At 45.1% G+C, this 13,256-nt stretch overlaps 1 protein-coding gene across 1 annotated transcript in view; it reads left to right on the forward strand.

The window, feature by feature from the left end:
- Positions 1–7,287: 7,287 nt before the first annotated feature.
- Positions 7,288–13,256, forward strand: part of IGFBP7 (insulin like growth factor binding protein 7) — an 84,114-nt gene continuing 78,145 nt past the window's right edge. The window contains exon 1 of the mRNA XM_003415897.3: positions 7,288–7,792. Within this exon, the coding sequence (XP_003415945.1) occupies positions 7,318–7,792 (475 nt within the window). The 5' untranslated portion in view covers positions 7,288–7,317. The remainder of the gene's footprint in view (positions 7,793–13,256) is intronic.

A 13,256-nucleotide genomic window follows, 5' to 3' on the forward strand; every position in this document is an offset into this window, starting at 1 on the left:
GAAGGACCCTGGTGGTCATGGCCCCCAGACCTTCTGTTGGCCCAGGGCAGGAACCATTCCTGACGCCAACTCTTCAGACATGGATTGGACTGGACAATGTTGGAGAGGGATGCTGGTGAGGAGTGAGCTTCTTGCATCAGGTGGACACTTGAGACTATGTTGGCATCTCCTGCCTGGAGGGGAGATGTGAGGATCGGGGTGGGGGGGTGGTTAGAAGCTGGTGAAATGGACACAAAAAGAGAGAGTGGAGGGAGAGAGCGGGCTGTCTCATTAGGGAGAAAGTAATTGGGAGTATGTATCAAGGTTTTTTTTTTTTTTATCAAGGTGTATATAAGTTTTTATGTGAGAGACTGACTTGATTTGTAAACTTTCACTTAAAGCATAATAAAAATTATTTTTTAAAAAATCAGTCTGTTCAAAATCAAGCTTATCATCTCTGCCTCCAACACAAACCTGCTTTGGCAACACTTTTCATCCACGCAAGAAACTTCGAGGTTTCTCTCGACTTCCTCTTACACTCAGGTACTTCCCAAGGCCTGTATATTTGACCTCTTTAATATCTCATCCACTCCTTTGTCTCCATTTAGAGTGACTGTATGTCCCTGTTGTCCAGGACAGTCCTACTTTATGCCTACTCTACTCTGCCTCTACTCTAATCCATTCCTCCTCTTACTTCTGTAATGACCTTCACACATCACAAACCTAATCCTGCCTACCCCCTGAATCTTTGGACAGCTCTCTATCATCTCTAAGATCAAGTCCAAAGTCCTGGCCAAAGTGTGCAAGGCCCTTCATCATCTGGCATCCGTCCTCTCTCTGGACTTATTTCTCCCCATTTTTCCACATACGTACTTTTTTCAGCTATGCATTCTGGTTACTGGAATGTGCCAAAATGACTTCCCTTGGCTTTGCCCCTTCTCATGTGCTGTTTATTTTGGCTTTGACAATCATCTATACCTTACCCCTACCCCACCCATCCTTCATCTGACCATCTCCTTCTTACTGATGGTGAAGAAGGAGAAGGGGAAGAAAATGAAATGATGATAAAGATGATAAATAGCCACTGTAACAGATTGTTAAATAAGACAACTTTGCCCTTGCCTTGGAATTGGCATGGAGACCCACAACCCAAAATATAGGTGCTAGGTGTCTTCACATTCTAAAAGGGAACATCAAGAATGTTCCTTAGCACTACCACAAAAATCAACTTCTACCTCACACACTACCCTTCAAATAATTCCACACAAGAACCAATCTGGGGATGCCTGCCTCACTCTGATTATCCATGACTAGTCAGAATTAACTAGAAAAGCAGCAACAACCAACAAAAGGACTGTAAGTAGCTAAATTTTTAAAGAGATATGGCAACTCCTTCTCTCCCCTCTGCCTTCTCCCAGTCCTCAGTCCTAAACTTGAGAGTAGATGAGGGAAGAAGAGTAGGGAGGAAGTAAGAGAGAGAGGGTAAAGACAGGACTATGCCCCCACCCCTTTTCAGCATCCTAGGGCCACTGTACCAACAGATGATGGGATAAGTAAAACTTTAAATCAGATACTAGAATAGAGTTATAAACTGGATAGGATTTTATCACTGAATACAACTGGAAAGTTATGCAATCAGCCCTAATATCAATAAAGGTTGAGAAAGGGAGATTCAACAAAATACATTCGAAAGCAATGATTATAGGCAAATTAAACCAGTTTAGGTTTAACCCCATTGTCTCAGTCTGGGTTCTCTACAGAAGCAAAACCAGTTAAGCATATATATAAATACAGAGAGAGATTGATTTCAAGGAAATGGCTCAAGCAGTTCTGGAGGCAAAAAAGTCCCAAATCCATGGATCAGGCATCAAGTTGGAGGCTTCTCCTGACTCACACGGTTGCAGGGGTGACAAACCCAAAATTGCAAGTCAAGCGACAGGCTGCTGGGTCATGAGGTTGCAAAAGCTGGTGAATCCCAAAATCTTCAGGTCATGTCCCAAGAACCAGAGGTCAGAGGATAAAAAGTTGGATGCTGGATCAAGAGAGCACACTTTACTGGAACATCCGTATATACTGGATAAAGTTTACATCCCCAAGGAAACTCCCCTTTCAACTAATTGACTTCTCTTATCAGATTATAAAATGGAAGATGGATTACATAGTATCTGCCAAACCACTGAGAACCATGGACCAGCCAAGTGACACACAACATTAACCACCACACCCATTAACTGAGACTACTCAGTAAACTACTTTCACTACCATTTACTGAACATGTACATACTGAGGCACTGAAGATTAAATTATTGTAGCAAAGAGACCTAAACTGCAATGGAGCAAATAACACGGAAGCTTCTCACATATCATCCTGGGAAAGGTCTTGAGTTCAGGGGGCTCTTCTACTCCATGAGATCATTCAAGAGCCCCCATTCCTTCCATCTTGTTTTTTGCCTTGTCCTGAGAGGCTGTGTTTATTCATATCATCAAACTGGGTGGTCTTCATCCCAGTCCCTCTGATGGAAGGAGAAAGTCAGCAAGGGGGGGGGGCATCCCTGCTCTCTTAAGATGCTAGGTTAGAAACGGCACACATTTCCTCCTCTCATCTTCCATTGGAGAGAACTTAGTCACATGGCCATATTTGACTGCAAGGGAGGCTGGGAAATGCAGCTTAGCTAGGCAGCCATGGGCCTCACTTCAATCCTATTGCTATGGAAGAAGAAGAGTATGGCTCCTGTGGACAACCAGTATTCTCTGACACACGTATTACTGTAACTCAGTTAACCCTCCCCAGCAATATGAGGAGGTACAGAGGAGTTGCATAAAATGTGAGTTCAACTTACATAAACTTTACTTATTCTGCAACAAAACACAGAATGACCAAGGCAAAGAGAGATCGAGAGAGAAAAAAATTCAGAGAAAGGAAGAGAGAAATTCCTATGTATGTTAATCCCTTTTCCCTTCTTTAATTCTAACGTGGCCTCAGACTCCACTGCCCAAGGAAAAGAGAGGCTACAGCCAAAAAGCAAAAAACAAAGAAGAAAAAGATGAAGAAAGAGGAGGAGGGGGAATAGTTAATTCTTGGATTTTAAGCTTCCAAGGGTCATGACGATTTAGTGGCTTTTCAAGAATAATTTTGAGTATATAAAATTTGCACCTTACTGGCAGACTTAGAATCTAACTCCAAGTAAATAAATGCGACTTCTCTGGAATATTATTAATCTTCACTAGCTGAGGGATCCAAGGTATAAACACATGATCACAGGGGCTAACTAGAACTCAGACCCAGGGCCGTCTGACTTTAGAGCTGGATTGCTCAGCCACTGCCCTCCATTGTCCTTTAAGACCAAGGACACCTCTGCCCCAAAACACACACGGTCTTCCAGGAGGCCTCTCAGACCCCACCCCCCAACTGAGCTGGCCCTCCGTTGCCTTCCCTAAGACTTATCAGACTTCCTTGCAATTACTGCTTTATTTATTCTGCCTCCTCCACTGCACTGTGTGCTCCTTGATGTCAGGGACGACGTCGGTTTATTTATTTACTCCCAGCACAATACCTGGCATTAAAAATTGTGTTTCCTGGAAAATACAGCATTTTTAAAGTTTTGTAAATAAAATAATACTTTCCCTATGACTTAAATACATAGAAGTTCCTTTATTCACAAAGCGTGAATCCTAAAAGATGGTTCTTATAATGTTGTTAGGTGCCATGAAGTTGGCTCTGACTCATAGCGACCCTATGTACAACAGAATGAAATACTGCCTGATCCTATGCCACCCTCACAATCGTTGCTGTTTGATCCCATTGTTGCAGCCACTGTGTCAATCCATCTCATTGAAGGTCTTCTTCTTTTTCACCCACACTCTACTTTACCAAGCATGATGTCCTTCTCCAAGGACTGATCCCTCCTGATAACATGTCCAAAGTACTTAAGACGAAGTTTTACCATCCTCCCTTCTAAGGAGTGTTCTGGCTGTACTTCATTCACGACAGATTTGTTCGTTCTTCTGGCAGTCCATGGTATATTCAATTCAAAACTGCTCTTGTAATAGTTTTTCAAAAATGGATACTATCATCATCTTTTGGAAGCAGATGGGAGATGAAAATATCTCCTTTTATACTGATAGAGGCCAAGTTGGAGGATGTGGCTTTAGGCCTCCTGGCCAAGTGGACTGGTTAATACTGAATCCCAAAATGAGGATACTTAGCCATCAGATGGTAGGAGCAGAGATCAGAAAGGTGAAGGGGGGAAGGATATAGAGAATCTTGTAAACCACAATAAGATATTGCCCTTTGCTCTTGAGTGAGATGAGAAGCCTATTGGAGGGTTTTAGGCATTATAGCCTGCAACAGTCTGACACTGATTTATTTCTTTGTTCAAATTCAACTCTTAATATATTGGATTTTACAAAAACAAAATGCAAGTCTATATATCTTTGTCCATTGTGTTCAAGGACATTGCTACCGATTATTTTGCATATGACTTTTTAGTGTACCCTCAAAAACAGGGCTTTCCTTAGAAACAATGAACAACCCAGTAGCAACAACATCCCCACTGGCCAGTTTGTGGTCTTGAAATAGCATTTCCCACCTTAAGAAACTAGGGATCCTTGGAAGGAATTGATACAACCGAGACCCTGATTTAGACTTTTAGCCTCCAGATTTGTAAAAAAATAATTTTCTGTTATTTAAATTCACCCACTTGTGGGTGTTTGTTTGTTAAAGCAGCACTAGCTAACTAAGACAGTGACAATATTTTCTTTCTTGGAAGGAAGAAGTTGTTGCATTTCTCATTCAAAGCTCCGTTTTCCTGCCTTTTCTTCTTTCTCTGAATCGCTGTATCTCTTGCTATTTTCAAGTCCTCCAAAATGACTAGCGCTGTTGCACAGGCCAGGTTCCCCCTTCAGCAAGGAGGAGCCCTGCTTGCTCTTTTGCTTGCTAAGCAGCGAGTCCCTCCTCCCCCACAAAAGCACTATCTTTTGACCATCCTCTCCACTGTCCCTTCTTGCTGCTGGCTGGTAAATGAAAAACCAAACCCGTTGCCATCAAGTCAATTCCAATTCATGGAAGCCCCATGTGTTACAGAATAGAACTGCTCCATCGGGTTTTCTTGGCTGTGATCTTTACAGAAGCAGATTGCCAGGCCTTTCTTCCACAGCACTGCCAGGTGGGTTTGAACCACCAACCGTTAGGTTAGTAGTCAAGCACAAACCATTTGTGGCACCCAGGGGCCCTCAGGCTCTGATATGGGGTTTTAAAACACCATAGGGCATTGCCCCTGTGGTGCAATGCTGTCAGTGGCCTCCAGCTGCCCCTCCCACACAAAAAAACTGTAGAATCTGAGGGCTTCTTCTGGCTTCAGGCAGTCCACCCTTCAGGGAGATGGCTGGAGCAGCACCTTTGATGGCTGTCCTCCTTTCCTACTCCCTTCCCATTTCCCCACCTGTGTGTCTCAACATCACCTGTCAAGTCAACTACTGACACTGGAATTCTGTTTCAGAGTCTGTTTTTGGGAAAACCAAAACTATGGCAAGTAGATAGTGAAAACAGTTTAGTAGGTCTTGACCAGCAAATTAATAAAATTCAAATAGAATAGAATACGAAATAACAGAGCATACTCCCTGTATTTTTTTTTTTAATCTAGGAGTGTGTACTGGGTCATGCAAAATGTATGTCTTCCTGTGGGGAGACAAAAGCAAAAATGGCAAAACTCTGCTCTGAAGACTTTGCATCGAATTCTTATCGATTGTCACGTCAACATATAACCTCTGAAAAAAGTGTCATTCTCCTAAAATATGCTAACATGAGACCAAAAAGCAGTGCCAGGTTTTCTGGATAGGAGGGCTTTGAAGGGCCAACATTTTAGAAAAAGAGTCTTTGAAGTTTAGTTTGCAGAGAATTTTACAAAAAATGTTGAGAAATTGTCAATGGTTTATAACAAAAACTTCACAGGATCAGTGGTTGCCAGGGGTTCACAGGGAGAGGAGTGATGAATGGGTGGAGCACAGAACATTTTAAGGACAGTGAAAATATTCTGGATGCAGTGGCAGATACTTGACGTTATGCATTTCAAAATGCATAGAACTGTACAACACTGTGAACCCTAAGGTAACATATGAGCTTCTGTTAAATAACGTGTCGCTATTGATTCATCAATTGTAACAAACGTACCACATTATTGTAAGATGTTAGTTACTAGGAGAAACTGTGCAGAGCAGCAAGGGGGTATATCTGAAGTCTCTATACTTTCTGTACAATTGTTTTGTAATCCTAAAATTGTTCTAAAAAATAGTCTATTTAAAAAAATTCTTAGGAAGATCGGGGGTGTTTTACGTGTCCCGGGGGCGCCTCTGCTACCCCGGCTATGCTTCTGTTCTCCAAGAGGTCTGATGCATGTTCAGCACAATTTAGTGTGAGAGTTTAGTCAATGCCACAGCTCTCAGGTGGAATAGAGTACTCACGCTTAAAACTGGATTAAGAAAGCTCATGATTCTGTTTATTCGTGCCACGGGGGAGGATGCGGTTATGAGGTTCTAAAAAGAGGAGTGGTTGGCAAGGATTTGTCCTTTTAGCCTGGCACCGAAAACCACATCGGCCTGTGGCCAACAGGGAACACAAAATCCCCATGTCCTTAAAAGAGTTTCCCAACCCACAAAGTAATCCAGTACTCAGATCTGCTAGGCCGTTGGAGAATTTAACACTTGGTCATCTCAAAGTCGTTGTTGTTGTTAAAACAAAACCAAACCCATTGCCGCCAAGCGGAGTCCCACTTATAGCGACCCTATAGGACACAGTAGAACTGCCCCCATAGGGTTTCCAACGAGCGGCTGGTGGATTCGAACTACGACCTTAAGAGCAGCCAGGCTCTTAACCACTATGCTGCCAGTTGCTGCCAGTTGTTAGGAAGTATAAATGTTTGGTCTGGAAAGGGTGAGGAAGGAGAGGGTGAGGGTGCCAATCTCACTGCGGTGAGACTTGTGAAGGGCTGAAGCTGCCCGCGTGGGCATGGGGCTGAGCAGGAGCCGGCGAGGTGCTATCCGCCCAAAAGCCGAGCCAAGCAGGCGTGACAGCGAGCGCCTCTCCTCCAGCGCGGACGCCCAAGGGCTCGCTGGGTCCGCCACCCTCCCCCGCCCCGCCCCGCCTCACCCGGCCTGCAGGAGCGCGCTCCGGCCCTGCGATCCCAAGAGGGGCGGCCCAGCAGGCGGGCAGGCGGGGCGGCCGCGCTCTCACCGCCCCGGGGTGTGGTCCACGCGGCCCGGCCGGGCGGGGCGGCGGGTTTAAGGCGCAGGCCGGTCGGCCCCCGCTCAGTCGAGCTCCCGCCGTCGCCACTGCCCCCCGCCATGGAGCGGCCACCGCTGCGCGCCCTGCTGCTCGGCGCCGCCGGACTGCTGCTCCTGCTCCTGCCCCTCTCCTCTTCCTCCTCTTCGGACGCCTGCGGGCCCTGCGAGCCTGCCGCCTGCCCGCCCCTGCCCCCGCGGGGCTGCCCGCTGGGCGAGACCCGGGACGCGTGCGGCTGCTGCCCGGTGTGCGCCCGCGGCGAGGGCGAGCCGTGCGGGGGTAGCGGCGCAGGCAGGGGGCACTGCGCGCCGGGCATGGAGTGCGTGAAGAGCCGCAAGAGGCGGAAGGGTAAAGCCGGGGCAGCAGCCGGCGGCCTCGCGGTGAGCGGCGTGTGCGTGTGCAAGAGCCGCTACCCGGTGTGCGGCAGCGACGGCACCACCTACCCCAGCGGGTGCCAGCTGCGCGCCGCTAGCCTCAGGGCCGAGAGCCGCGGGGAGAAGGCCATCACCCAGGTCAGCAAGGGCACCTGCGAGCAAGGTGGGCACCAGCGCTTTCCTCACCAGCCCGGCTCTACTGGGCCCGCGCGGGCAGGAGAGCCGGGCTCCGCCTGGTGGTTCGGGCCGGGTGGGGCGTCCGCGGCTGGCGAGTCCCGCGCGGGTACCCGCGACTCTTCTCACGGAATCCAGGAGTAGAAGGGAGGGAAGGAGCTGGCAGCCGCCGGGATGCGTGGAGAAACGACCACGCCTCCCTCTTCTCTTTTTTGATGGTTTTATGTTGAGAGTTTGGTATGTGGGCCAAGAAAGTGAGCACTCGCAGAGTGGGGTGTATATACAGAAAAAATTTTCCAATACCTCAAACTCCCCCATCCCGAAAGCTCACCTGAGCTCATGCTAACAGCTGGGAAGTCGATTAGGAAGAAGTGCCCCTACTCATTTAGGGTACTCAGAGATGTCATTTTCTCGTCATTCTTTCTTGGCTTGAGTGTGTAGATGTGAAGTCAAGAGACTGGGAAAGAGAAAGTGGAAAGGAGTTTGAAATACAAAGTGAGGACTTAGAGAAAAGTTGTTAGTTGTTAGCCACGTTTAATTGGATCTATTGTAGGAATTTTAAAAACAGGACTTCACAATAACTTAAGGAAGATAATTCACTTAGTGGGAAAAAAAAAAACAGATTTTCAAACAGTAACCTGGCTAATTACTTGTGGGCAACAATAAAATACAAACTCTTTGAAGCGTTTTTGTGATGAAGTTTATGTTGGAAACTTTCTGACCATTTTGTTTTTCTTTTTTTTTTTTTTTTTGAGTAATTTGTCCCCAGGATGCACTGTTCCGCAGGAATGCCTTTGAGATTATTTTTAATAGTTTACTTTATTCCAAACAAGCCTAAGCTTGCCATAAATGAAATGGGAACATAAATAAAGTCCGGACTTGCAAGAAAAAACAGACATTTTAACTCTAATGCCTGAAATAATATTTTCCATAGACAGTAGTTCCAAAGGAAAGTTAGAAATCCAGCCTGGCAGCTCTTCTCCTGGCCCCAGCCATGGTAGAAAAGGAAGGGGGGGCAGTTCTATGGAGATGACAGAAGCTGTTGATTCTTTAACACAGCTCAGACTTTGTTCAAACTTGCCAAATAGTAATTCTTTCTGTAGAGTTTTTCCCATAAATCCATATGGAAATAGGTCACCAGTTTCAGAGTTCAGTATTGATCACCTGCAAACACCCATTTCAATGTTAGCTGCTTCTATTATCATCACCTTAAACTTAGAAAATCACAATCCAAAATAATCCACCTGTTTTTCCAACAGCAACAGTCATTTGTTCCTTTAGCTCCAGTTTGTCAGTCATGTCATGAAGAGAGAAGTGTGCATACTTTGACTTTGTTTCACATATTGAGATTTTTCTTATAAACATTCCAACAGGAATTTTTCTCCACAGTCTTTCAAAGTCACTGGTACTTGCCTTATCTGAGCTGAGGTTAGCCTCGTGATTATTCGGTGTCGAGGTCATGTTGTGTAGCTAGTTTTATCTTCTTCTGTCTTCTCCCACTTACATCTCTAAACATGTTGAGACAGATAGGCATATAGAACTAGTCTCATTAACTTCTAGTTACACTATGTACACCCAGCTCCTCAGGACCCCTTCAGCCTGCAAAGCCCTTGAGGGTAGGAACCTGGCTTATCTTTATGTTCTGAAATATCCTGGGAGAAATAGCATCTAGAACTGGAAGTCTTGCCATAAACTAGTCTTTCCCTCCCAACCTAAATTTAGAGATATGAGACCAGAGACCATGCCCGAAAAAGCGGAAAAGAATGTGAAATCCACCTGAATACTTTTCCACTGCAGCGACAAGTGGGGCTAAAACAGGTCTCTTAACATACTTCTCGACTCCGGGGTGTGTTTGACATTGAGCAAACTGTACAGAGTGCTGTTTACTTCTGTACCATTTAATACTGGGGCTTTGCAAAGAATAGGAAACTCACTTTCTAGGTTCCTCCAGCCACTTCTATCCTTAGAAGAAATGAGTTTATGCTTCCTCAAGTGTTGAGAGCAAGGGGGCGCTGTAGGACTCAGCCATGATGGTGTGGTTCAATCTGTGTTTTGTTCTCTTGGTCTCGTATATTTATTAGCTCGTACATTTATTGACATGTACCTTGTGTCAGCACGGTGCATGGTGCTAGATATCCAAGGGTGAACAAAACAGATCTGGTCTTGCTAATTAAGAAAGTGTCCTTACAAGTTGCAAACTCACCTCCCAGAGCACCCTCCCCGGAGGCCTGGAGACACTCCCAGTCTTGCCCTTCTATTCTGAGATCACACTTACCCATCTTCCAGGCAGGGATCTTGGTCTACTTGTTTTCCGTACCTCTGTGATAGGAGACAAAGCCATCCTACCTGAAAATCTGTTCTAAAGGTAATGAGTTAATAATCCCAAGTCTTGGAACTGGCTTACGAATTTAGTGCCATTAGATCTTATTGAGGTTCCTGAAGTCATGGGTAACCAGACAGGGGAATTTGGTGAGTCACTTTAATAAAAAGAAGCCAAAATAGAGAAGTGGAGATGTATAATAAAATCTGACAGATGGAAGAGAACATGGTGCTGCTTTATTCATTCCAATTCTTGGTTACAAGTTTTTCTCATGTTCCTATATCTGATCTCCTTTGCAATCCCATTTCAGCTGCTTTGGTCCTTTTGGGTACCATCCCCACTCCTCCCTCAGAATTATTTGTACTCATGGAATCAGAATCTCATTCTTTAAGGATCTCCCTTCTTAGTACCTTTAGGACCAAGCCCAAACTACCTAGCAGTACATACAAGGCTCTTTACAATATGTTGTTGTTAGCTACCATCCAGTCAGCCCCACCTCATGGGGATCCCATGCACAATGGAATGAAACGCTGCCCAGTTCTGCACCATCCCCATGATCACTTGCGGATTGGACCATTGTGATCCATAGGTTTTTTTTTTTTTTCCCCCACTGGCTAATTTTCAGAAGTAGATTGACCGGCCTTTCTTCCTAGTCCATCTTAGCCTAGAAGTTCCACTGAAACCTGTTCAGCATCATAGAAACACACAAGCTTCCACTAACAGATGGGTGGTGGCTGCACTTGAGGTACATTAAATGGGAATCAAACCTAGGTCTCCTGCGTGGAAGGCAACTGAACCTTCACAATACAACTTCCTTTTAATATTTAAGCCTCCTCTCCAACCCCCTCCACACACCTTATACTCCAGCCTTAGTAACTGTTTGCCATTCACATTTCAACATACCATATTTCTTCATGCCTCTATGCCTTTGTACATGCTTACCGTCTGCCTGGAGTGCCTCTCGCCCCCCCATACCCCAACACACACACACCGCCCTCACTTATCTTCCCACCCTCTGAACTCCTGCTTAGCCTTTAAGAGTCAGCCCACGTCACTTTCTCTGTGAGGCCATGTGACACTCCCAGCCTCCATGATATCCTTTGTTTTCCTGGGGCTCTTTGTATGCTTCTGGAGGTCCCTGGGTGACACAAACAGTTTGCACTCGACTACTAACCTAAAGTTTGGCAGTTTGAAACCACCCAATGGCACCACAGAAGAAAGGCCTGGCAATCTGGTTCCATAAAGATTACAACCAAGGAAACACTATGGAGCAGTATGACTCTGTAACACATGGTGTCACCATGACTCACAATCGACTCTGCCACATAGGTTTGGCTTTTGAATGCTTCTAGCCATTTTTTACTAAGCATTTATTGCACATGTAGTGTGTGTATGTATAGATATATACATAAATCTATACATCAGCATATAGGCATTATAGCAGAGTAGCTAGGATGATGGGCCCCAGAACCAGACTCCATGAGTGCGAATCTCAGCTCTTCGACTTACTGGCTATAACCTTGACCAAGTTACTTCACCTCTCTGTGCCTGGATTTCCTCACCTGTAAAATGGGGATCATAATCATACCTATCTCATAGGGTTGTTGTGAAGATTAAACGTCATAAAGATTATCCATAGAAAGCATTCGATGAATATTAATTGGTATTATTGTCATTATTCAACTCGAAAGTAAGCTCCATGAGTGAAGGGAATTTTTGTTCTCTAATATATCCCCAAGGGCCTAGATCAGTGCCTGGCATGTAATAGATGCTTTAAACGTGTTGAATGCATGGATGACTCTGCCAGGCACTCTTCTAGTTTCTGGGTAAAAAAAACAGTTGTCATCAAGTCAGCTCTGACCGTGGCAACTCCATGTGTGTCAGAATAAAACTGTACTCCGTAGGGTTTTCAGTGGCTGATTTTTCAGAAGTAGATTGCCAGGCCTTTCTTCCAAGGCACCTTTGGGTAGACTCAAACTTCCAACCTTTCAGTTATCAGCCAAGTATGTTAACCATCTGTGCCACCCAGGAACTACAGTTTCAGGGTAAACAGCCTTAAATACGGCAGAGGAGGCCACTTTCTCATGGAGCTTAGTGTAAGCATTAGACAGAAACAAGTAAACATATTTTCACATAATAGTTAATACTGTGAAGAAAGAAAATCAGAAAAATTCAGTACTGACTAGGGGTGGGTATCTACAGCCATCAAGTCAATTCTGACTCATAGCGACCCTATAGGACAGAGTAGAACTGCCCCATAGGGTTTCCAAGGAGTGGCTGGTGGATTTGAACTGCCATCCCTTTGGCTAGCAGCTGTAGCTCTTAACCACTTCACCACCAGGGCTCCTTAGGGATAGATGAGCAGTATAATAAGTGAGGTGGGCAAAGTTATGCTAAAAACCCATGCGAAGATTTCAGCCAAGAGTTGTGTTCTGGGCAAGTGAACGAGCCATGAGTGGAGAAAGAGCAAAACAAACCCAATGCCATCAAGTCAATTCCAACTCATAATGACCCTATAGGACAGAGTAGAGCTGCCCCTATAGGGTTTCCAAGGAGCGGCTGGTGGATCCTAACTGCCCACCTTTTGGTTATCAGCTGAGCTTAACCACTGTGGGAGAATAAGCAAAGGGCAGCTCATTAAATGTCCATCTTCTCTACTAGGCTGTGAACATCTTAAAAGAGAGACTCCCTTTTATAATTCTTTACGAACATGGTGGCTGACGAATAGTTGGGCACTTTGTAAATATTAAACTGAGGGATTCTCTTAAGAAAGTGCCTTCCCCTTTGGAAACGCAGGAGTAGGCTCTCTGGCCTGTCTCCTCTCTTTTTCTTCTTACATCTCCTGCCTTGCTGAAGTCTTGGCCCAGGAATATGTCTGACGATGACTCTTCTGCCCCTCCTTGGCTATCCTGAATGCTAACACTGGACAGTCACTTTTCTCCCTAAGCCCCACCATTTCCACTTCCCCTTCTTGGTTAGAATTAGGTCCAGAAAAATGGAGACTGCTTCATAAGTGGAAAAGGCTGTAGTAAATATTCGGTTTTCAAAAACTCATTTCAGTTAATGGATTTTAAATATTTGTTCATTAAGAAGCTTATTTTTATATTGATAACGTATCCTTTAGATGCCTGTA

Source organism: Loxodonta africana, chromosome 5 (assembly GCF_030014295.1).
Source record: "Loxodonta africana isolate mLoxAfr1 chromosome 5, mLoxAfr1.hap2, whole genome shotgun sequence".
NCBI classification, from domain to species: Eukaryota; Metazoa; Chordata; class Mammalia; order Proboscidea; family Elephantidae; genus Loxodonta; species Loxodonta africana.